At 42.6% G+C, this 23839-nt stretch overlaps 1 protein-coding gene across 1 annotated transcript; it reads left to right on the forward strand.

Moving 5' to 3' along the window:
- The first annotated feature begins 6 nt into the window (after positions 1-6).
- TMEM167A (transmembrane protein 167A) lies at positions 7-22062 on the forward strand. Its single transcript, XM_053475252.1, has 4 exons — positions 7-91; positions 16923-17032; positions 18753-18787; positions 21643-22062. The coding sequence occupies exons 1-4, from the start codon at positions 89-91 to the stop codon at positions 21711-21713; spliced, it is 219 nt and encodes a 72-aa protein (XP_053331227.1). The 5' UTR covers positions 7-88; the 3' UTR covers positions 21714-22062.
- The last annotated feature ends 1777 nt before the right edge of the window (positions 22063-23839 follow it).

Below are 23839 nucleotides of genomic sequence, written 5' to 3' on the forward strand. Positions count from 1 at the left end.
GCAGCTAATCTACCAATCAGACGTGGCGGATGTGACGTTTTTGGCAGCGACGTCCCGGGAAGTGTGATGTGGCTGAGAGGAGAGCACTATGGTGAGTTGATTGTATTATGTGGGAAGAAACCTGCAGAGTGCTGTGTTTAAAATCGGGTTGGGTATTCGGTGGGTTCGTTGCCTTGGTTGATGATGCGTAATACGAGTGCATAGCTGTTAAAGTTTTCGGTATTGGAAGAAAGTTCATATGGGATTATGTTTATAACAGCAGAGAGTCACGTTTATTTTCCTCGTGCGGTTTGTAAATCGTGTATACGTGTCATGATTACGATATACATGGCAATGCCAGCTTGTGATCTTATTACTGTCAGGCGGTCTACAACCGATACTTAAAGAAGAGTACATGTTAACATACTCTGATTAGTTTCTATCAACGTGAAAAAACCTGAAGTATGAGGTAAAAATTGCAGCTCTGCAGCTGCTCTGCTAGATGATTTGTGCCATTGATTGGCTGCTTGCAGTAGCCAATAAGTGCCAGGAAAGCCCTCGCTGACATTTAGGTAGTTACGAGTGTTATGATCCAAAACAGCAAATAATTAAGCCTTCTTGTTGTTAACGTAATCATTAATTTATAAAGAATTGGGCCCAGTCTATGCAGTTGTTTCAAAAGTTTGGGGTCACTTTCTTTAAAAAAAAAAATAAAATAAAAACATCTCTTAGTGATCCCAAACTTTTGAACTGTAGTGTACGTGAATTGACTTGCATGTCATTGTATTCCCTCCCCACTGCCTATGATCAATCTTGTTTACATGCCAAGCAAGCTAGCATTCCAACTGTAAAACAGATCACTTATGGATTAAGTGTTAGGTCTGTTTGCTACATGCCTCATGTACTCAGTCTGGGGTGTAGTTACAAATGAGGTGTTTACTAAATGGAGAGATGTGGTTTCATCTCCCTCGTTGACAGGTTTCTCAAGCAAGAAGAGCTGTGTTGGTCCTGCATAATGTATAATTCACTGGGAGAGTGGACTTTGAAGAAGTCTCACTGATTTAACAATACTTTATATAGGGTCAGTCAAGCTCCACCTACAGCTGGGGTTGACCCTTCATGATGTATAGTGACATAAGGTTAATAGGCCCCAAAGGGTTGGTAGTTTTAATTAAAGTTGCAGTTTTATTTCACTGACTTCACTTTAGATTATGAAGAGCCACCACTGAAAAAGATGTAATGTGAAAAAAAGTTTTGGGGGCCCCAGCGGTCTCTTCACCAAGAGCCACGAGAAATTAAAGAGATTGCTCGGCTATCGTGCATTAAAGTGCATATGATGGCTGGGGTGTCCTGTTAATGTATTCATGTTTATTGGCCTCAAGTAGTTTTTCTTTTATATTATGTGGTATTGGTTTTTTTGCTGTTTATTTAATGATTATCTATCTATTAAGAAACTAGTTGTGGAAAAGAGCTTTCGTGCAATGAAGGTACTGTGTATAGAACGCAGGCTGAATGTGTGATACTTATATGTTGAAAGTAAACATTCAAATATAAAAGGAATGTTCTCATTTTGTCCTTGTACAGCTAATAATGATAAAGCATCGCCGAATAGAGTCTTGCACCAAGGTTTTGCTTGGCGTGAACAACTAAATGTATGCTGAAGTTCCACATAGACACACAACGGAGCATGTTTTCAGGATATCCTGAATTATGTACAGGTGAATCCATCAAAATACAGAAATACTCATTGATTAGTGTTGATTGTGTCTTTATTGAGGATATCCTGAAAATCTGCACAGATGGGAATCCTGGACAGTGGAACTGAAAACTGCTGGCTGCATTAAAAAAAAGAAGGAAATATTTATATCCTGTTAATGGTTTATTTCATTTTTTATGATGCTGACTGAGCATCATGGCAGGTGATCTCCCTGTTGCCCTCCCATTGGATTTAAAAGCTTTATAGTACCCTGCTGCTAAAATAGTAAAATCCCAAATGAGTATACACGATTTGCATGTATATTTTATCCTTCAGCTATGACATGGCTCAATATACTGGACCTGCACACATCTTGGAAGTTTATACATCTGTCTGTGTATAGCTCCTAATATATCATTTATATTTGCCATATCTTACTCAGACAGTGGATATACATCTTCTCTGGTGACTTGTGGTGTCTTATATTGGCATTTGCATCTTATGCTCTCTTCTATATCATTCGTAGCCACTATTCAGTTATTGTTAAAGGCACATTATTAAAGTACTCCCTCAGCACTTTAATATCCATTTTTCTAAAAGGAACATAAAAAAGTCATTCACCTGGCACACAAGTTGCAGTCCTTCAACATCAGCTGCCCTCTTTGTTCATTATCCCACTGATTAGTTGCTTGCCACTGATTGGTTGCTTGCCACTGATTGGTTGCTTGCCACTGATTGGTTGCTTGCCACTGATTGGTTGCTTGCCACTGATTGGTTGCTTGTTCGTGGTGGGAAAGTGCTCACTTTGAGGTTAGTGGCAGCACTTTCTACACACGTGCCCTGGAGCCTGAACACACTCCTGCAAGTATATCATGTTGAGGGGTGAACTCATCTCCTGGAAAGGGGCAAATGCACATAGGATTGTGCAAAATGTACCACATAAAGCAGTCCTATGCACGCAAGTGCCCCTTTAAACCACTAGAGTTTGGCTTTGGTTATTCCAAAGCAAATAGAGGATTGTGGGAGTTGTAGTTCACCCAACAGCTGGAGAGCTACCATTTGGTAATGCTAGCATCTGGTGCTGTATTAGATCATGTAAAATGAAGTTATTATCATCAAAGCACTTGCCTGGGGGCCTGTTATCCCATTTATTTTGAACAAGGCATTGCATGCCACTTACAGCAAGGAGCAGTAATCTTACAGTGTGTGTAAATAGCCCCCTTCTGCAATTTCAAATGTGTTTACCTTTTTTATTGCTATTTGAAGTCCCATGAAAGCAGGAAGCATGGGGAGGATGTGGTGGTAAAAACTGCAAAAAAGTGAAATATCTGCCAGATGTCCTAAGATCTGCAAGCTAACCCCGTGCCTTCCATTGTGTTGGCTCTTTTTCCCCTGACCATGGTAGTTTGCTGATTCTTGTTATGCACTTACATTTATCTGAAGCAGATGGCATTAAAGTATTCAAATAACTTTTACAAAGGATTTCCCTTAATACTGCGAGTTCATGGAGAAATAGCTACTACCGCCAACCCCTGCTTTAGTAAATGGCGGGTATACAAATTTACTGTATATATTAGAAGCATATGTATATGCCAGGAGACCAGCCATCTTTAATTCATCTTTAATTCATAATAAATAAGTTTTGTCGCCTTCTGCCGCATTTTTGACCTTTTTTTGAACTGAAACTAAATCAAGGCTAGTCGTGTTACCTGCATATTTGGGAGCCAGAAGCTGCTGCACTACCTCTGTGCATCGTGTGATGCTACACGACCCTGCTGATAACGCTCTCTCTGTATAGAGTAGTCTGTTGTACACATGAACAGCAGGTGACACCCTAACCCCCAGAAAGTTGCCACAGTGACCTGGAGCCTAGGCTTCTTCGAGCCCTCAGCTAAATGTCCCCAAAACAATTATACTGACTGAAAAGCAAAATGATTATATTTTATTTATATAAAGCCAACAAGTTACACGGTGCTTTTTATGCCAAAATTAGAATTGATGAAATTAGACAAACTATAGGTAAAGAGGGCCCTCCTAACAAGCTTCGAATCTAGAGGCAATTCGGTATGGAGAAAGGTAGAGGGAGTGCTGTACATGGATTTTGGGGACCAAGAGAAATCTCCCTAGAATTAAAAGAAACGGGTGGTGAAAAGACAGAATGGAAAGATTTGGACTAGTTCAGTTGAACATGGCGGGTGGGATGATGCCAAATAGCTCAGAAATTCCCATACTGGATACCAAGGGACAAAGGGTTAATTTAGCACAGAAACCGGAACATTATATATGCCATGGCATGAATTGAGAACAGAACAGGAGGTTAAAGGTTCATCAGAAAAAAAAAAAAAATGGAGAACAGACTTCTAATCGATTGGATAATAAGGGTAGCATGGGGGTAACGTGAGGTATAGTAAGCAGCTTTGTGTAAACCTGGAGCGTCGGAATATGTTCATACATTTCCAACCATTCTGATGATTAATAAATATTCTGCACAGCACTGTCGGCTTGCGTTCTAGGATGGGAAAGCGGTGACTAAACGAAACTTAAAAAAAAACAAACAAACAATATTGCGTCATTTAACAGAAGTTTATGCAATTCTTAATATATCGGGGATGTTTTTAATTAAAACAGTGTCTGCGTTGTGCAACCTGACATCTGTATATGGTTACCTATCGTATAATGTGTGCTGGGATTGTTGAATTGAGCTATAATGTATGCTTTTATTCATTTCAGTAGATGTATACATGTATTTGAGCATATCTGTTTAAGATTAAATATGGCAATGTTTATATGTGGTTATACTCTTTTACATATTTCCCCAGTCTGTATGAGTACAAATTGAAAGCATGGAAGGGATACTCTAGTATCCTATGCAGCCTCGCCGACAAAGAACGCAGATTAAAGCAGGGATCGACAAATTTGTTTTGGATCTAGGAGCCAAAAAATTTTGGAGCCAAGTTTTTTCTTCCTCAGTCATGTTCTTATTTTCATATATTAACCATGATAGGCAGTAAAAGGATGTCTATTGATCAATACAACATCACACCTTTCTTCGGTGCTGCAGCGCTTTGTAAGGTACAGTTAACGCCTTCATAACAAAACTCAAGTTTAACCATTATTCTTACACTAACACCATACAGTAACACACACATGCTAACATCTTATGCTCACAAACACTAACACTGTACATTAACACACACACACACTAACAACATTCTATGCTCATGTACACATGTTAACACTAATACACACACTGTTTGCTGACATGTTAATCTCATACTGTCACATACACAACACCATACACGCTAATGTTATGCACATGCGCACACTCAATCTGGCACTGCAATACAGTAGACATACTAACACTATCCACTGACTCTGGTACTATACATATTGTATACACACACATGCGCACACACTGACTCCAGCACTATAAATATACACAAGCATACACTACTCTCCCCCACACACACCTCATAGAGACCTGCCCCGCCGCTGCCTATCTGTGCAGGAAAGCATAGGGTGCTGGATTCACAATGGCAGCCCTAGCCAGTTTTTACCCCCTTTTGCTGCAAAACCTTGGGTGCCAGGGAGTGGTTTCTAGGAGACCTGGCCCCTGGGATTTATTGAGCCCATTAAACTTGTCACAAAATTACATGCTTACAGCAAATGACTCTCCCAGCCAGGGCCTGGATGTAGTTGGCCTTGCTGTTACACACATAGCATCCTGTAAATGACTTATTTACTATATTTTGTTTTCCCTTGCCATTCCAGGTGGCACATGAGAAGTAGGCTCCGCCTACCAGGTAGGGCAGGAAACACTATAAAAAAAGGACACCTCCCCCTTCCTCCCCAGTGTTGTTTCCTGCCCTACTCAGGTAGCGGTTAGGCTGAAGCTTACCTCTTTTTTTGTTTTCTTGGAGCCCCGGGGGGGCGTCCTCTCTCCCGACACCCGGTAGTGGTCCCGGTGGATCCAGGGTGATGCGGCAGCCTCGGAGGCTGTAAACTCCGCGGTAATCGCGGTAACACGAGGCTCAGTCCTCGTTATACGCTGCCCACAGCCCAGGGGGCTCACTGGGACGTACATCCCCGGGCTCCGGTTCTCTCCGTCCCGGGGAGGGGGAATCCTCAGCGTGCGGCGGCAGGAGAGCGCTCCGGCGCGAGCAGTTTTCTTTAAGCCGGCAGTGCCGATCTCTCGGCACCCGGTTTTATTATCTCCTCTCTGCAATTACTCCGGCTTCCGTCCGGGGTCACGAGAGGTCAATTGACGAGGAATTTCCGGATGTGACGGTTTCCGGACCTTGGCGCCTAAATGCCTCTATAAAAACGCCAGAATGGGTAAGATCTTTCCATGCTCTTCGACCTGTACTGTATTATTGGATTTTTTACTCCTCTTTTTTTTTTTTTTTTTGCCTGCCTGTGCCTGAGGACTGTATATTGCCTTTTCAAGTAGGTGTTTTCTCTCCTAGTTTAGAGAGAGATTTCTATGGCCTATTCCATTGCTTTCTGATGTTATAAATTTTGTGTTTTCTCCTCAGTTATGTCAGACAAAAATCCAGACATTCCTTCTGAGGCCTCCCCACATAGGAAGTCTGTGGGGAAGACGAAACATAAAGCCTGCTCATCCTGTAAAAAGACCCTACACGATCCTACGGCCAAAATGTGCAGCTCCTGCTCTCGGCCTAAAGATGTTTCCAATTCAGAATTTACCTCCTGGTTGAAGGGGGAGCTGCAGTCCACCTTTGACTGTTTTCGTGCCATGGCAAGCTCCGCTCAGGGGCCGGTGTCTCAGCATCATCTTTTCCAGCAGGGTCCTCCAAATGTTCTACCAGATACCCTGGAAGATTATTCGGCACCCTTTTCTGAATACGACTACAAGTCTAATGACCCCCAGTCTTCGGATGAGGAGGGGGAAGTTAAAGAAGAAACCTTTTTCTTCCCAGTCGAAGAAACAGGGAAGCTAATCTCTGCAGTCAGATCTACTCTAAATCTACAGGATGATATACCAGTTTCAAAACCGGATCCTTTTCAGGGTCACTCTAGGAAGCCGCAGACCTTTCCAGTTCACGACTCGCTTTCGGCCATAATCACGGAGCAGTGGAAATATCCGGACCGGAGATTCTTCACGTCTTCCAGAACCAAAAAGCTGTTTCCCTTTGATGGCAAGAATTCTGAGGCCTGGGAAGTCCCGAAAGTAGACACCGCAGTAGCCAAGGCTACGAAGAAAACAGCCATTCCGATGGAGGACGCGTCCCACTTCAAAGACCCCATGGACCGGCGGGCTGAGAATGCCGCCAAGAGGGCTTTTGAGGCAGCAGCGGCGAACTTTCGTCCAGCCATTGCAATAGCGTCAACTTCTAGAGCCATTAAGATCTGGCTCCAACAAGCGGTAGAAGATCTTGCAGCTATCCCAGGGTCTGAGCAGGTCGCAAGAAACTTGTCCGACACCTGCCTAGCTATTGACTTCATCTCCGATGCTTCCATTGAATCTGTCCGTACATCTGCTAAAGCTACGGCACTTTCTGCGGTTTCTAGACGAGCGCTCTGGCTCAAGTCGTGGTCTGCAGATAACGCCTCCAAACACAAGCTGTGCAGCATTCCGTTCCAGGGGAACCACCTCTTCGGCAGCGACCTTGACACGATTCTAGAATCCACCACGGGTGATAAGCACTGGTTACCTCAGAGGAAGGGACCACCGCGTTTCAGGTCCAATTATTTCAGAGCTCCAAGAGACAGGGAGTCCTACAGGCCCTCAACATCCTATCAAGAGTACCAGTCCTTTCGGGGTAAACCCTACGCGAGAGGCAGATTCCAGAGAGGAAGAGGCAGAGGCAGGGACGGCAAATCAGGGAAGTTTTGACGCCAGCAGGTTTCAGGTAGGGGGCAGGCTATCCGGTTTCCTGCATGCCTGGGAAGAGATCACCTCAGACCCCTGGGTTCTTCGCATCATCAATCAAGGCTATGCTCCGGAGTTTACTCACCTACCTGCCCAGCGATTCCTGCTGTCCATGCCTCCCACAGATCCTTGGAAAAGAGCGGGATTCTTCTCCACACTCAACAACCTTATTCACGAAAGGGCTCTGGTCCCGGTGCCTCTTCAAGAAATAGGAGAGGGAACTTATTCCCACGTCTTTGTCGTACCAAAACCATCCGGGAAATTCAGACTAATAATCAATCTACAGTTGGTATATGCCTGCATCAGATACAACAGGTTCCGGATGGAATCCCTGAAGTCCGCCACGGAGGTTGTTTCATCGGGGGACTTCATGGTCACTATAGACCTGCGAGACGCCTATCTACATGTCCTCATCAGAGAAGACCACCAAAGATTCCTCCGTCTGGCCGTTCCACTACCTCAAGGGATTCGGCATCTTCAGTTTCGGGCGCTTCCCTTTGGGATTGCTTCAGCACCACGAATCTTCACAAAACTCATGTCAGTCGTCGTGGCCTTCCTGAGGCAAAGAGGCATAAAGGTGGTCCCATACCTGGACGATTGGCTCCTGATAGCAGCTTCGGCATCAATGCTCCAATCTCATCTAGAATTTTCCCTCAGGACGCTCCACAAACTGGGATGGTTAGTGAACCCCCTAAAGTCAAAGTTTCTGCCAAACAGACGTCGGTCTTTTCTGGGAATGATCCTCGATTCAGAAGTACAGAAGACGTTTCTCCCGCAGGACAAGATCCTAAGGTTACGGGAATTCTCACATATAGTCCTGCAGTACAAGTCAGTGTCCCTCAGATCCGTCATGTCCTTGCTCGGTCTCATGACTTCCTCCATCCCGGCGGTTCCCTGGGCACTGGCTCACGCAAGACCCCTTCAACAATTTTTACTGGATCACTGGGATCGCTCCCAGACATCCCTACACAAGAAGGTCCGGCTTTCTCCCCTCGTTCGGGAGTCACTCCGTTGGTGGCTGTCAACCAAGAATCTTTCGCAGGGTCTCCCTTGGCAGACGAGAGATTGGGTGGTAATCTCCACCGACGCCAGTTTGACAGGCTGGGGTGCCGTCATGGGAAGCCATTTTGCCCAGGGATCCTGGTCTCCCCAAGAATCAAGCCTACACATCAATTTTCTAGAACTACTGGCGGTCTGGAGGGCTCTCAGGTTCTGGTCTTCAATCCTGCGGCACAAGTCCATCAGGATCCTTTCAGACAACATCACCGTGGTGGCCTACCTTTCCAAACAAGGTGGCACCAGAAGCAGACGCCTGCAGACCCTGACTGCTCAGATCTGCAGATGGGCGGAGTTCAATCTCTGCACACTCTCTGCGGTTCATATCAAGGGGTCTCTGAATCAGGAGGCGGATTACCTCAGCAGGAAATCAGTACCTCCAGGAGAATGGTCCTTAAACAAAAAAGTCTTCGCCCTCATAACAAGGAAATGGGGCACTCCTCAGATAGACCTGATGGCCACGCACCTGAACGCTCAGGTAAAGGAGTTTTTTTCCCTTTCACCAGTCGGTCATCCCCGAGCACTGGAAGCACTCTCGCAGACCTGGGATTTCGACCTCGCATACGTTTTTCCTCCGCTTCCCCTTATCTCCAGAGTACTCCGGAAAATTCGGGGAAACCCTCAAAAAGTCATCCTGGTTGTTCCTTTCTGGCCTCGCAGGATCTGGTTCTCGGACCTTACCACCTTGTCCATAGACGAACCTTTGCTTCTTCCTCAGGTGAAGGATCTTCTCATTCAAGGTCCTGTTCTCCACCCAGATCCATTCCGATTCAACCTCTCTGCATGGCTTCTGAAAGGGAGATCTTGTCCTCCAAAGGATTAGCTGCATCTGTGGTGAACACCATTCTCTCCAGCCGCAAAATTTCTACGGCCACCAAGTACCAAAAGGTTTGGGAGACATTCATCGCCTGGTGCAATGTGCATGAAGTATCCACTCCATCTATCCGCGAGGTGCTGCACTTTTTTCAAGATGGCTTTGATAAAGGATTTCAACCTGCTACTATCAAGGTCCAGATCTCAGCACTGAGTAACTTCTTGGATTTCAATCTGGCTTCTCATCCGTGGATCTCCAGATTTTCTAAGGGAATGTGTAGACTTCGCCCTAGGATCCGGCCGTCGGTCCCTCCTTGGGACCTTAATCTCGTATTGCATCAACTCACCTTGTCTCCATTTGAGCCTCTAGTAGATACCTCTCTTAAGCTGCTCACCTACAAGGTTGTCCTCCTCGTAGCCCTCACTTCCGCTAGGAGGGTGAGCGAAATCCAGGCTCTCTCCAGAGTTGAACCTTTTCTCAGGATTCTGCCGGACTGCATTATCCTTCGTTTGCCTCCAGAGTTTCTCCCTAAAGTGGTCTCCCCTTTCCATGCGGATCAGGAGATCGTCCTACCTACACTCTGTCCGGATCCCAAGAATCCCAAAGAACTGGAACTCCATTCGCTAGACCTGCGGAGATGTATCCTGTCATATCTCTCACGTACGTCGGCCTGGAAGAAATCCGATTCTCTCTTTCTGTCCTTTGCGGGGCCCCGCAAGGGCAGGTCAGTATCCAGGGCTTCCGTGAGCCGCTGGCTTAAGGACGCTATCGCTTTATGTTACGTCTCCGCGGAAAGAGTACCTCCCTCCGGCCTGAAGGCTCACTCGACCAGATCCGTCTCAACTTCCTGGGCCGAACTCTCCGGGGTGTCTCCGTCTCTCATTTGCAAGGCAGCGACCTGGAGGTCGATTCATACGTTCGTAAGGCACTACAGGCTGAACCTTCATCTCTCAGACGAGTCTCAATTTGGTCGTCGTGTCCTTCAGACTGGAATCCTTCCCTCCCTATCTTGCTAATTCTTCTCATGTGCCACCTGGAATGGCAAGGGAAAGAGAGAATTCTTACCTGGGAATTCCTTTTCCTTGTCCATTTCCAGGTGGCACACTTTTTCCCCGCCCATTAAAATCTATTGGTTTTTGCTATTATTTGTCTGAGTCTTTCTTTTTAACCACACTGGGGAGGAAGGGGGAGGTGTCCTTTTTTTATAGTGTTTCCTGCCCTACCTGGTAGGCGGAGCCTACTTCTCATGTGCCACCTGGAAATGGACAAGGAAAAGGAATTCCCAGGTAAGAATTCTCTCTTTCCAATTATAACATGGACTATATATTTGTGTTGTAGCTGGATATTGGTGAAAGTAATTCCGCAGAAGAGTAACGTTCAGTTCACTGGGCACTAATTGCGTCCTTTTTCCGATGGAAAAGAAGAATGCGTTTTGGTTAATTCTTTAACTCTATAATAGCTTGAATTAATGTGTTGTTATTCTGATACAATCTATATGGTAAATACGTTAATACAAATAGTTTTATGTACCTGAACTGACACGTTTCCTCCCATATCTATTTTCTGATCAAAACCTTCTGTTATTTGTTTGACTTTTATTTTAGGACTCAATTTAAATCCCGTTCAGTGTAAGTCACAGACTTTGGAATGTATTCTACCACCAGTGACTTTTCCAATTACTCTTTGTAGGCAAAATATTGTTGTTGGAAAATGCATACTCTCTAACCTGAAGACCTCTAAATCCATTAACATGGTCAGGTTTCCCTTGGCACTCCTTTTCATTTTTTTTCTTTTTCTGTTCACCGTGGAAGTTGTTGCCCAGAGGTACCATAAATACTTGGTCCATGTCATCTTTCAGTTGTTTAATTGGTCGTGATGACAAGATGCACAATGCTAGCTTGTACATCTGTTGTTGACCCATTCAGGGAATGTAAAACAACAGAATATCTTCTTTCCTTTCCCGCTCCAGCATGAGGTCTGAAAATTAAAAAAATAATAATTTTTGCTAGTGTGTCCAGTTTTTAATCCACGGTGGAGTCTATTTTGCATATCGTTCTAAAGGGCGGAATTCATTCTACATATACACAGTCATACAACAATCTTGGTGGGCTCCTAACATATTGTGCTATTTTGTATTTCCCGCTATGGGTGTATATTTCTTGTTCCTAATAAACATCAAGCAGGCTTACAGACCTGTTTGTGCGGGTCTTATCCGCAAGTTTGTCAACTGCTGATATCAGATCTGTAGAACTGACATACAGCAGATATCTCTTTTGTCCTGATAGGCTTTATTAAAGGAAATCTAATCTTACAGCTGTACGTAACTTTTAGTTATTAGATGTGTTAAGCAGGCGTTTCATGCTGTCTTCTTGATCGGTATATTGAATGTCTATAAAAAGTCACTACGCTGCCCTCATCGCCAGAGCCTATATGTATAGACACTGAATTCCTGCTTGATTGCAAGCAGTGAAAATCTTTCAGAACTACCTGTCTGGCAAATAAATTCTATCCTGGTTCCATTGAGCTTCCTTTATTCTTGTGCAACATGGACATATAGTAAACATTAACTATTTCATTGTCAGCAGATACACTGGTCTTGTTATATAACTGTGCCCAGAAGTAATGGAAGTACATGTATTGCCTTAAGAATCTCTTGTTGTCAGAAAATGACCTACAGGTTAATCTCAGCTGCTTGTAAAAAAAAAAATTTTTGAGGGGGGTTGACTATTGTCTTATATTACTGGCAGGTGTACTTTATATATAAAAGTTGGTACGTAGTTATTGGTTTTGTGCTATACCCAACAATGTAATGATGCTGAGATTGTGGGATCCTACGGGAAAAGATTATCGGAATGTTTTCGTGTTACGGTTTTATGGCAGAAGACACTGCGTCTACTGACACCTTGGACTGTTGCTTTGCACTGACTTTTCTCATGATAAGAATGTAGGTACTTCCTGAACACAAACATTACAATCTCAAGTGGACTGAGTTGAGCAAAGAAGCTAGAAGAAGAGTGATAGGAAAAATGAGAGATAACATATGTTATGCTAGAAAATATTTGAAGCCTCAGGAAGTGAGCAGCTTCGGAAGATTAGCTTGTTAGCCAGGGAAACGTATATTGTATTAACTCGGTATCTCTCCCTAAGATGGAAGTTGGCCTTTTAGACATCTAGTACTTCTTATTTAGCTGGTGCTAGTGGAAGGTGTTGCGAGGGACGAAGGGGGAAGAAAGTATGAGATATCTTAAATATTAGGGGCACTTGGAGAACCCATATCCCCCCCCTACATAGTGGAAATTAGGAGACAGAACACTGTCATATCCTGTTGGGATGGTGGATGATAAGCAGGGCTTCACTTTCTGGTATTGCTCACCCTCATCATATACCGTATTGGGTCGAATATAGGCCTCACTTTTTTCCCCCCACTTTAAGTCTTTAAAGTGGGGGTGCGGCCTATATTCGGGGTCTAGCGCCCGACGCCCGGGCAGACAGTAGGGTTAGGATACAGATCTGTATCCTACTCTCGGGTGTGCTCAGACAGCCTCCCCTGCCAGCACTTCCCACGGGGGGGGGAGTGCCGGCACGGGAGATTGTCCAAGCGCAGACGTTCAGCGGCAGCACGATGTGCTTTAACAGTCTCCCTTGCTGGAGATTTTTAAAGCACATCTTGCAGACGTGCCGGCAGCGGAGGTTGTTTCTGCTCGCATCGCCGCTGCTGGTGAACGTCTGCGTTAACAATCTTCCTTGCCAGTACTTCCCACGGCGGAAGTGCCAGCACCGGAAGTTGAATACGTGTTATATGTAGATTTCCCCCGCCGGCCCCGCAAGACCCCGTGGAGTCTGCACCGGTAAGTCTGGTGGGGGGGGACAGAGTGGCAGCATATTTCGGGGGGGGGGGGGGTAGAGTGGCAGCATATCTCGGGGGGGGATAGAGTGGCAGCATATCTCGGGGGGGCAGAAACTTTTTTCATTAAAAAAGCACCTAACTTTTAGGGTGCGGCCTATATGCGGGTGCGGCCTATATCCGAGCCAATGCGGTACATTTCAGATGAAGTGGCCCGCTGCAGAAAAAAAACCTGAACACCCTTGTACTATGGCAGGGGTGTCCAAGTTTTTTCTGCAGTGGCCCACTTCATCAGAATTGTATATGTGCGCGGGCCGCACTTATTTTTCACTGTGAGAAAATATGGCCTTTAATAAAATATCCAGATTAAAATAAAGTAAATGACACAAAACCTTTACTTTTTACTGATTTCTGGGCCTAGAAAGTGTTGTGACTACAAATTCAGGATAATTAAAAATGAAATAGTTCTATTTATTCTAGGGATGCACCAAAATGAAAATTCTGGACCAAAACATTCACGGTTCACTTAGCCAAAACCGAAAATGACCCCCCACCTTTAAAAATAATAATAAAAACTCACATTTTTAATAAAAGTAGGTAACACACCACAATTGGACAAAAAAAAATAGCAATATGACTTGACATGATAGGAGTGTGATTGCTAACAGCAATCACACTCCTATCATACCCAGGCAACCAGTAAATGCTGGTACCTAGGGATGATGGGACTGTGCTTGCTGTGAGCAATCACACTCCTATCATGCCAAGTCAGTCAGTACATGCTGGTACAGGGTGGCTGTAAGTGATGTGCAGACCCCATACTGCTGGCAGCATCAATACACAAGGGGGCAGCTAGCTCGGTTTCAGCATGTACTGGCTGACTTGGCATGATAGGAGTGTGATTGCTAACAGCAATCACAGTCCCATCATGCCTAGGTTCCAGCACTTACACATCCATGCTATCACACACACACTCATTCATTCATATACTCATTCAAACACCCGCCCCACCCCCTTACCTGCACTGCAGCTCCTCGATGCCGCTCACAGACTTCAGCAGGGGGCGCGGCCTCCCTCTGCGTTCTCTGGTACTGAACAGAGGAAGCAGGACTGGAGCAGAGTCATGTGATGTCACGTGAACTCTGCTGGGTTCCGCTTCCTCTGTTCAGTACAAAAGACCCACAGGTAAGTAGCAGGGCTCGAGGTGCGGCCCGCGTAAGATCGGTTGCCCTGGCTGCCGATCTTACGCGGGCCGCACCTCGAGGTCTCGCAGGCCGCATGTTGGACGCCCCTGTACTATGGCAATGGAGGTATAATTCTTCTCTTTAATCCCCTGGAATAGTAATCTGTCAAATTGAGCAGCCTCAATGAACCCTTTGCCGTGTAACGCTTTGTGTTATGCTTTAATAAAAAAAGAAATTCTGAAAAGCCCTTTTGTTAAGCAACGTATATACATTCCTTTGCAATTTGTCTAACTTGGTGTTGATAGGTACATCTGCCAATCCTGGTCAGGCATAAAGATCCAAGCCAAATATTTATTTCATTTTAATCAGATAAGACACAAGGTTATGACCTGCAAGGATGCTTGTGGCAGCAGCGCGGTGGTATCGGTTGCTTTGACGTCCTTCCAACCAGTGCCTGAGGGAAACCTGATGTTTTGTCTTCAGAGCATATCAAATGGTTAAGTTCAATTTTAAGTTGCCCATGCAGCATTGAAGAGGTCAAACAAAGTCAAAATGAAAGTGATCCACCACCACCCCTCCCCCAATCCATTCAGATAAAAAAAGGTGTTCTAATGGCACAGTCTGCCTGTGAATCACAGGACGGTTACAGAATGTATTTAATTTGAGACCGTTAGCTGTTTCCTCACAGAAAGCTAATTCTGAACAGGCATTTTAACTAGTTCCACATATTAGACACCTCTGCTATAAAAGAATGCATATTAATTGACCGAGTACTTTAATATGTATTCTGCCAAAATAAAGCACTTTCCTGCCGCAAAGGCTGCCCTCTTTCTCTGATACTTTTTGCTACTGATTGGCAGCTTCTCAATCATTGGCATGAAAGTACACCTTTTGAAATCAATGGGATGACTTTCCGCACATGCTCACTCAGGACCCCTGCACGCGGCATTCACCAGGGCCAGTGCTGAAGGATGGGGAAAGGGACAAATGCATGGGGGGGCTATTGATTCTGCAGAACGTGTTTATGTGCATATGATGGCTGAAGTGCCTGTTTTATTTATTACGACAAAATTAACATGATTAGACTCCTACATGCTTTCTAAATTGTCTCATGTTAACCCTTAAATCTCATGTCGGTATGGTACTGAATATCCACCTCCGTTGTGAAACAGGGGATTAGCTGATTATGTTAACATGCAGAAGTAGCTCGTTCTACAATGCAAGAGTGATGCAAAATCCTACTAGAAATGATCCAACATAGTCTAGAATGTCAGTATTCTTTTGAAGGTAACAATAGTTTTTATCTACCCTTTTGCTTATTACTCTCTCACCACCACCACACCACAAAACATTCATGTTGGCAGTCCTCGCGTGCAAAAGGGTTGCATTACAGAAAAAATATGATACGAGTTGAAATGATATAAATGGGATGGATGTATCTGTTTTTCAGACTAGTAGGTCATTTAGGTGAAGGAAGGTCTTGCCATCCAAGTCATAAGCAAACCATGCATGTTCTTCCACTTATAGTGGTTAACATTGAGCTTCTGATCTAATGGCCGCCAATGATTGCTGTAGCAAAGACTTTGGTGTTCTTGAATAAGAGAGTCTGATGTTTTTGCTTGCTGTCGTTTCTTTATATTCCACAAAATAATTTTATAAATTGATAATTGGCAGTAAGCTCTGCTTCTTTCTCTCGGAAACGAGGTTAGAGAAATTGTAACATTTTTCTGGGTTGAATATATTTTCAAGCAGTTGTATTAGCTCTCTGTGTGTCTGTGAGTTTGTTTGAATATTTTTATCTATATGGTCTGAGTTATCCTAAGTGGTATCTTGTAATTATAGGATTCCTTTTGACTGTAAAAAGAAAAGAAAACCAATGATTTTCAATCTCAGTAAAGTTTGATTGCCAGTGACTGTTTTTGCAAAGTATATATACTGTCAGTACCACGTTCCAACATATTATGTGCATCACGTAATCTTAGTAACCAAATTGACATGGTGGATGATAAGCAGGGCTTCACTTTCTGGTATTGCTCACCCTAAATGATGCTGTATTGAAAAGCAGAATATGATAGAACCTTTGTTGTTTTTTGGGTTTTTTTTTACAAATAAATGCCTCATCCTGTCTCTTTGTGTGTCCTTTACAGTGTTGGTGTTACCAGCATATGTTGTTGCACATTTAATACTAAATGCAGCATAAGATGCATCGTTACAAGAAATGTTAAATGTCAGAACTAAAATGACAGAATATACAAATGTTTGGTAAACCTATCAGAGAGAGTGCAGTGAATGTTTTATCTACATGGAATACATTTTGTGTGTTTATTGATCTGTTTGATGTTTTTGTGTCCTCTTGACCAATGGTATGTTAAATAAGGTAATGTCTTCCAGTACATGTCTTGCACTACGTTACATCCAATTCTTGCTATTCATTTCACCTCTATTTCTCTTTTCAGTCTGCCATTTTTAACTTCCAGAGTCTGTTGACAGTCATTCTTCTGCTAATATGTACCTGTGCATACATCCGATCTATATTTCCACAGCTACTTGACAAAAATAAAACTGGGTAAGTCAAGAGATATGTATTTGATTTTCACATGTTCAGTATAATTTATAGCAAATTATTTTACTTTTTTTTTGTATTGATAGAATAAGATTGAAAAATGTTTTGGTTTTTTTAGTTATCAATTCTAGTTTTCCCTTGTGATCCTCAACAGCACTAATAAGTATGATGTAGTTCCTCCTCCTCCAGGTAGTGTAGGAAATCGGTAAAACCATCACCTCCCAACTGCCCCTTCAGTGTTTTGCTGCCCTAGTGCAGATAGGAGCTTCATTTCTCGGGATTGTGACTTCATGCGCACCATTTAACCCCTTAAGGACAATGGGCGGTCCCTAAACCCATTGAAAACAATGCATTTCTAGCCCGTTCATGTACAGGCTTTGTCGTTAAGGGGTTAAACGGCTTGTTTTCTCATACGCCAAGTTCTAGATTCTTCAGGGTCTTTCTAGGAAAGCTTCCTCAAAGTACTTGGAATAAAAAGATTCTTGCACAAGGAACATGCCAGGTCCAAGAGAATACTGGCAGGGATTTTTTTTAATGCTTCAGAATAATTTTCAGTAATTTAGGAATCAGATTCCTGCTTATCCAGCCATGACCATAGCATCTGCTTCAAGCTATTTTGTCCATAGGCTGGGGTCTCGCCTCAGAGCATGAAGGTCCATCTTATGTAGTCTTCTTGTCAGATGAGCAGGGTGAACTCAAGGAGATCCATTATTCCATAGAAGATGCTATGGCTGCAAACATTTCTTCTCGTAGGATGGAAGGGCTTTGCGGCTCCTCTATCCCGAAGTTTTATTTCCTGCACATGTAAGATCTTCTCTTCTGTAGTGGCTTAATCTTCATCATAAATCAGCATGTATGGGAAATCCCTGCATTCAAGGCACATGGCCGTCTCAGGAATCTCGCATGCATATCAATTATCTAGAGCTCCTGGCAGTCTGGACGACCTTTCTAGCTTGGTAGAGACTGATAATCTACAAAGAAATATTGATCCAACAGGACTGTTGTAGCGTATATGAACCGTCAAGTGGTAACAAGAAGCTTTCTGGACGTCAATTTGACCTCTCACTCTCTGGTCTGGCATTTCATGTCTGCATTGGCCAGATATAGGCCTCAAGTTCAGAACCCTGTACCTCCTTGGGATTTAACTATGATTTTGAGACGTCTTACTTTGCCTCCATTCGAGCTACTCGGAGGTTCTTCGCTTCATCTCTTCGTGTTGAATGTGGCGATCAATAGTTCTGCCGTATGATGTTGTGAACTACAAGCCCTCCATTCTTGTCATTTTGGATGACAGAGTAGTACCGCACTTACCTCCAGAATTGGTCCCCAACAGTATTTGTTTTCCACCCTACTCAGAACATTGTGTTACCAACCTTCTGTCCAGCACCCAAAAGTAGAAAAGAAATTACACTGCGTTCTTTAGACATCTATGTTTGGCAGATGAGTTTTGCGAGGAATCACAAGGGAAACCTTAAATTCTTACATCTTTGTATCAATAAAATCAAGACTGCTGTATCTATAGAATATTTTTTCATTGGATAAAATGTCCATTTTGACCTTGCATTTAAATGTCATTGAATCCAGCCTATTTTGCTTGGTATGCAACTTACTTAGGTTTTTTAAATAAATAATGAAACCTAGAGTATTATATTTCAAGTGACTTTTCAGTGTTTCCATATTTAATCTGACAAGTTCAACATAAAACCTTTTTAATTTATTGCAGACTACTCGGCATTTTTTGGAAATGTGCAAGAATAGGTAGGTGTCACTTGGACATTCATCGATGCAAAATAAGTTATTCCTTTTGCGTTTCAAGTTCATTTGAGTTTGCAGAATCTAATGTATAAAAAAATATTTGCTACTACTATTTCCTTTTTGTCTACCTTATTTTTGTGATGAGGGGTTTTAGTACATATTGCCCAAGTGCAGATTTTCTGCTTTTTAATCTGATACTATTTATTTCTACTACTGCTTAAATGATAGTAAAAAAAATCAAAATACATCCCTGTATATTTCAGTTTTGATAGAATTGTAAACATATAAAGACCTATACATTCTTTATTTTTAGATCTTGCACTTTTCTCTGGTATAAGAAATCCATGAGTTCTCTTGTAGTTGGCAGAGATAGACACAGATCGTAACAATTAGTAAGCAGACAAGTAGAAAATTAAATGATACAAAAAATATTTGGGGTATTATCATAATTGGCACATTATTTGCATCAGTAACTTACTGTTACACAGGATTCACATCAGTAATTCGAAATGGCATATTTTCTGTTCATAATTACCACTCCATCTCATTCGTTAGTAACTCCTAATTCTTCAGTTCTCGTCCCCTGTTCTTATACATATTTTTTCTTTCATTTCTAGCTTAGCTTATCTTTGATCCTTAAACTTAATGCATTTGTACCAATGAAATAAGAGTGTGACTGCTTTTATTGCCTTTACCTCTTTGACTCTTAAATATGAGTTTCTACAATATATTATTCTCCTGTACCACTATTTACATTTTTCTCTTTAGATTGTAGACTGTAAGTCAAACCTTTTATCTACCGTATTTGCTCGATTATAAGAAGACCCTGATTGTAAGACAACCCCCCAAAATGTGAATATTAATTTACGGAAAAAAGAAAAAGCCTCAATATAAGACTACCCTATAGGAAAAAAGTTTTACTAGTAAATATTTATTAGTGTAAGCTATTCTTACATGTTTAATAAAAACTACGAATGAGAAAAAATGATTTCCTTTTATTTGCCAATCAGCCCCCAGAAATGCCTTATACCCCCCTATGCGCTGCTCTGCGTCCCTAATATGCCACTCTGCCCCCCCTCCCCGACTTGCATTCCTAGACTTGTCCCCCATGCTTCAGACTTCCTGGTGTCTAGTGGACGTCTGCACGATGCGCGTAGACAACCTCTGCTGCCTGTTAGTTTTGGGGCTTCTATACCGAGCACTGGAAGGTCATGTCACGCCAGTGCTCTGTCGTAGAAGCCCCGGTGAACGTGCCGGCAGCAGCAGAGGTCTGCACGCATCACGTAGATGTTCACCTGCCAGGGAGGAGGATACAGGTCCCCTTTGTCCCCTTTGAACATCTACTCAGTGGTTGCAGAGAACATCCGTTGCTGCCGGCACTTCAGCGGAGGCTTTGCTCAGAAAAAAATTTGTCTTATAATATCTATAGTAGGGCTGCAACTAACGATTATTTTAATAATCGATTAGTTGGCCGATTATTTTTTCGATTAATCGGATAAAAAAAAAAATATTTAATAATTTAATGAAATGCCCTGCACCCACCCACACTCTGCCCCATCAGTTTCCCACCCGGCAATCATATATATTTTCTTTCTCTCTCTCTCTCTCTCTCTCTCTCTCTCTCTCTCTCTCTCTCTCTCTCTCTCCCCCTCTCTCTCTCTCTCTCTCTCTCTCTCCCCCTCTCTCTCTCTCTCTCTCTCTCTCTCTCTCTCTCTCTCTCTCTCTCTCCCCCTCTCTCTCTCTCTCTCTCTCCCCCTCTCTCTCTCTCTCTCTCTCCCTCTCTCTCTCTCTCTCCCCCTCTCTCTCTCTCTCTCCCCCTCTCTCTCTCTCTCTCCCCCTCTCTCTCTCTCTCCATACGTACCTCCGCTACCGAATCGTTCCACTTACAACGTTCAACCGCAAAACTTTATTCAAATCTTCATCGTTCACGCGCGTCACATCCGTCATTACGTAACTTCAAGCAGACTGACACTACAGAGCTCTGCAGCAGAAACGGGGGAACGCTGGCGGAGGTAAGTGAAAGGAGCCGAGCGCTCCAACGACGAATCCATCACTCGATTAATCAATAACGGAAATCGTCGACAACGATTCCCGTTATCGATTATTATCGATTTTATCGATTCGTTGTTTCAGGTCTAATCTATAGCTTTGCATTTTTCCCAAACTTAATTGAAGCAGAGGATGGATCTAATGCACGTCAATCCTTTTCATTAGCACTGCAACATGAAAGTGCCATATACACTAAAATTCTCTAATCAAAACTTTGGTTTAAATGAAACTATTACTCTATCAGATAAAATAATTTAAACTAGTACTTTCTCTGTGTATTAAAATGTTCTGTGCTTTTTGGGTTGAATAGCTTGTATTGTTGATTTATATGTTGGATTGTCTTTTAAAGAACAAAGCACATGGATAGCATGGGTCACCGCAGCAGATCACTTCACATTCTTCCAGTCCTTGACACAATACTGACTTTAGGACTGGAAAAATAGATGATGTGGGGGAAGTAAAATCGAATCTTTTAATCTGTACATGCATACTAACAATGTGTAACTGTACCCTCTAACTATATGGTCAAAATTGTATCTGCCTACCACAGTACTGCTTACAAGGAATTGTTTACCTTTTGATACTGTGGTCTTATATTCTAGGAAGCATGTCAGTCAGTGTTATAAACATTATTACATGTATGTATGTAATGCATGTCCGGAATTGCTTTCCAGTTACCAAAAGCATTTTTCTCCTTGGATTGGTTCCCGTTTTCTTGTTGGCTACATTTTGCTATCTAAAAGTAAACATTTTATTAATATTTTAATTATTTGGCGCCACATTCACCACAATTTTTTTTCTTTCCCTAGGTGAACGAAAAAGTCCGTATGTCGCGGTGTGTTGTGTGGTGATGGCCTTCAGTATCCTCTTCATCCAGTAGTTCCAGGATTAAATCAACCTTCTGCTATATTGTCTAGATTTTGGATTTAATGTTAACTCATGAATATTCAGAAAATACTTTCTTGCCTGATATACAGTGGGTACCACAGAGTCAGTGTCCTAGGAGAAGGGCATGAGTCTCATGAAGCAAAATATGTAGATGGTTTTCCCAATACAAAAATTTATAACCATGTGTGAGAGTACTAAATATTCTTGTAGTCAAAATCTTCACCTGGTATTGTCATCAAGAAAAGTAGTAAATTATCTTAATTTATCCTTTGATGACCAAATCTACTTTCCTTTTGAACAGTACTTCAGTTTGCTAAATAAAAATGAGCCTTTTTCATACAGTTTTGTGTACTTGCTGTTTAAATATGCAAAGCATGGTTTTAAAATGTTTCTTATCCCAATTACAGGCCCCACATGAGGTAATAAATGGGTTTGATTTATTTATTGCCCTCTGCTGGCCACATTCCGTGTATATCTTACTGCATGTATTCCAATTCTTGCCTGTGTTCTTAAACAAGAGAAAATACATGCCAATATGGACACATCTAAGACTAAGACATGCACACAACGACAACATATGTCACTTTCATTCCTTACCCATGTTTGCACATGGCTTCTGTATTAAACAGGAAAGATGTAAGAGTCTACTCACGTTTCCCGATTAGGGAGCCACAGTACGAGTACCAGCATAAGGGTATTCTGGCTTTAAATAGCCAGGAGGGTCGGTCCTGGAATGTCAATGGTGCGGCCGGGTCCTTTGTTGCCATGAGTCGAGGGCCGCCTGATAAATATTTGAGGCTAGCATGTAGCAGCCTCGCATTACAGGGAGCATACCTTGCTTCACCGTATACTGCGGGCAAAAGAGTGTGACCCATTTTTGAGCATGAGTGAAAAGCATGTATGTACCCATAGCAGATTCCCATTGGGCTGTAATCCTTCCAATGGATATTTCAGACCACTCAGACAAATTCTGAAATCCATGATCTTCTGTACCACATATTCTTCTACCTCGTCTATAACAACTGGGGCAGGTGGAGGAGGAATCCAATTGGAAAAAGGATTCGCAACCCAAGGCTTTAAGAAAGAGAAATGAAAAACTGGGTGTAGATGATATGTAGAGGGTTGTCTTAACCCAACTCTGTTAATAATCTCAGAATCAGATCACAGAATCAAAACTACCGTGATCACATTTCGTGATTTATAATGATGTGTCTATTTTGTTTCATAATAATTATGTTTCCTCTGCTGCAGAGTCTGGTGGTCTGCAGCAGACAACTCCAGCCTATGCTTGGCATTACCAATGGTGAACTTTGTTTTGTGTAAAGCTGCTTGGCTATGGAAATCTATTTGCTGGGGCTCCTGATGCACAGTGCTTGGGCTAATGTTATTATCAGAGGCAATTTGGAACTCTGTAGCAAATTATGCTAAGTGTAATTTTATGTGCTACTCTCTTCAGCACTCTGTAGCCACTCTCTGTGAGTGTGCTTGGTCTACTGATTCAAGGTTGAGTAGTTGTAACTCCTAAATGCTTTTACTTCACAATAATAGCACTTACAGCAGATGGGGCAAATAAAACAGGGCAGACATTTCACAAACTGACTTGTAGGAAGGGCTGCAGCCTATGACAGTGCCACGTTTCCATTCACTAAGCCATTTGGTGTGATCCATTCTACTGCCTTGTCTGTCTATTGTTTGCCTATGGATATGGCTGCCTATGTGATTGATTTTATATACCTGTTGCAATGGGTGTGGCTTAAACGCCTTGACTCAATAATGTGAGTGAATTAGTAGGATGCTCTGTATGATTACATAATTTGCAATTCTAAATTATTATTTTTTGATTCACCAATAGACAGTCACACCACAATTCAGTGTAGCATTAGAAAGGCCTAGTACGTTGCATCTCCAGAAATCATTTTTAAGAAGACAGATGGTGAACAATAAATAGATAGGGGGATCAAGTTTTTGTTTCAATACGACTGCATTCAAGTTATAACAGCCAACCAAATATCAAAATGTAAGCAAGTATCAATCAGACATGACTGTATTGAAAATAAATCTTTACATGTGTCATAGAGGCTAAAAACCCACTTCTTTCATTGTATTGCTAAAAAGGTA

Source organism: Spea bombifrons, chromosome 1 (assembly GCF_027358695.1).
Source record: "Spea bombifrons isolate aSpeBom1 chromosome 1, aSpeBom1.2.pri, whole genome shotgun sequence".
Classification (NCBI taxonomy): Eukaryota; Metazoa; Chordata; class Amphibia; order Anura; family Pelobatidae; genus Spea; species Spea bombifrons.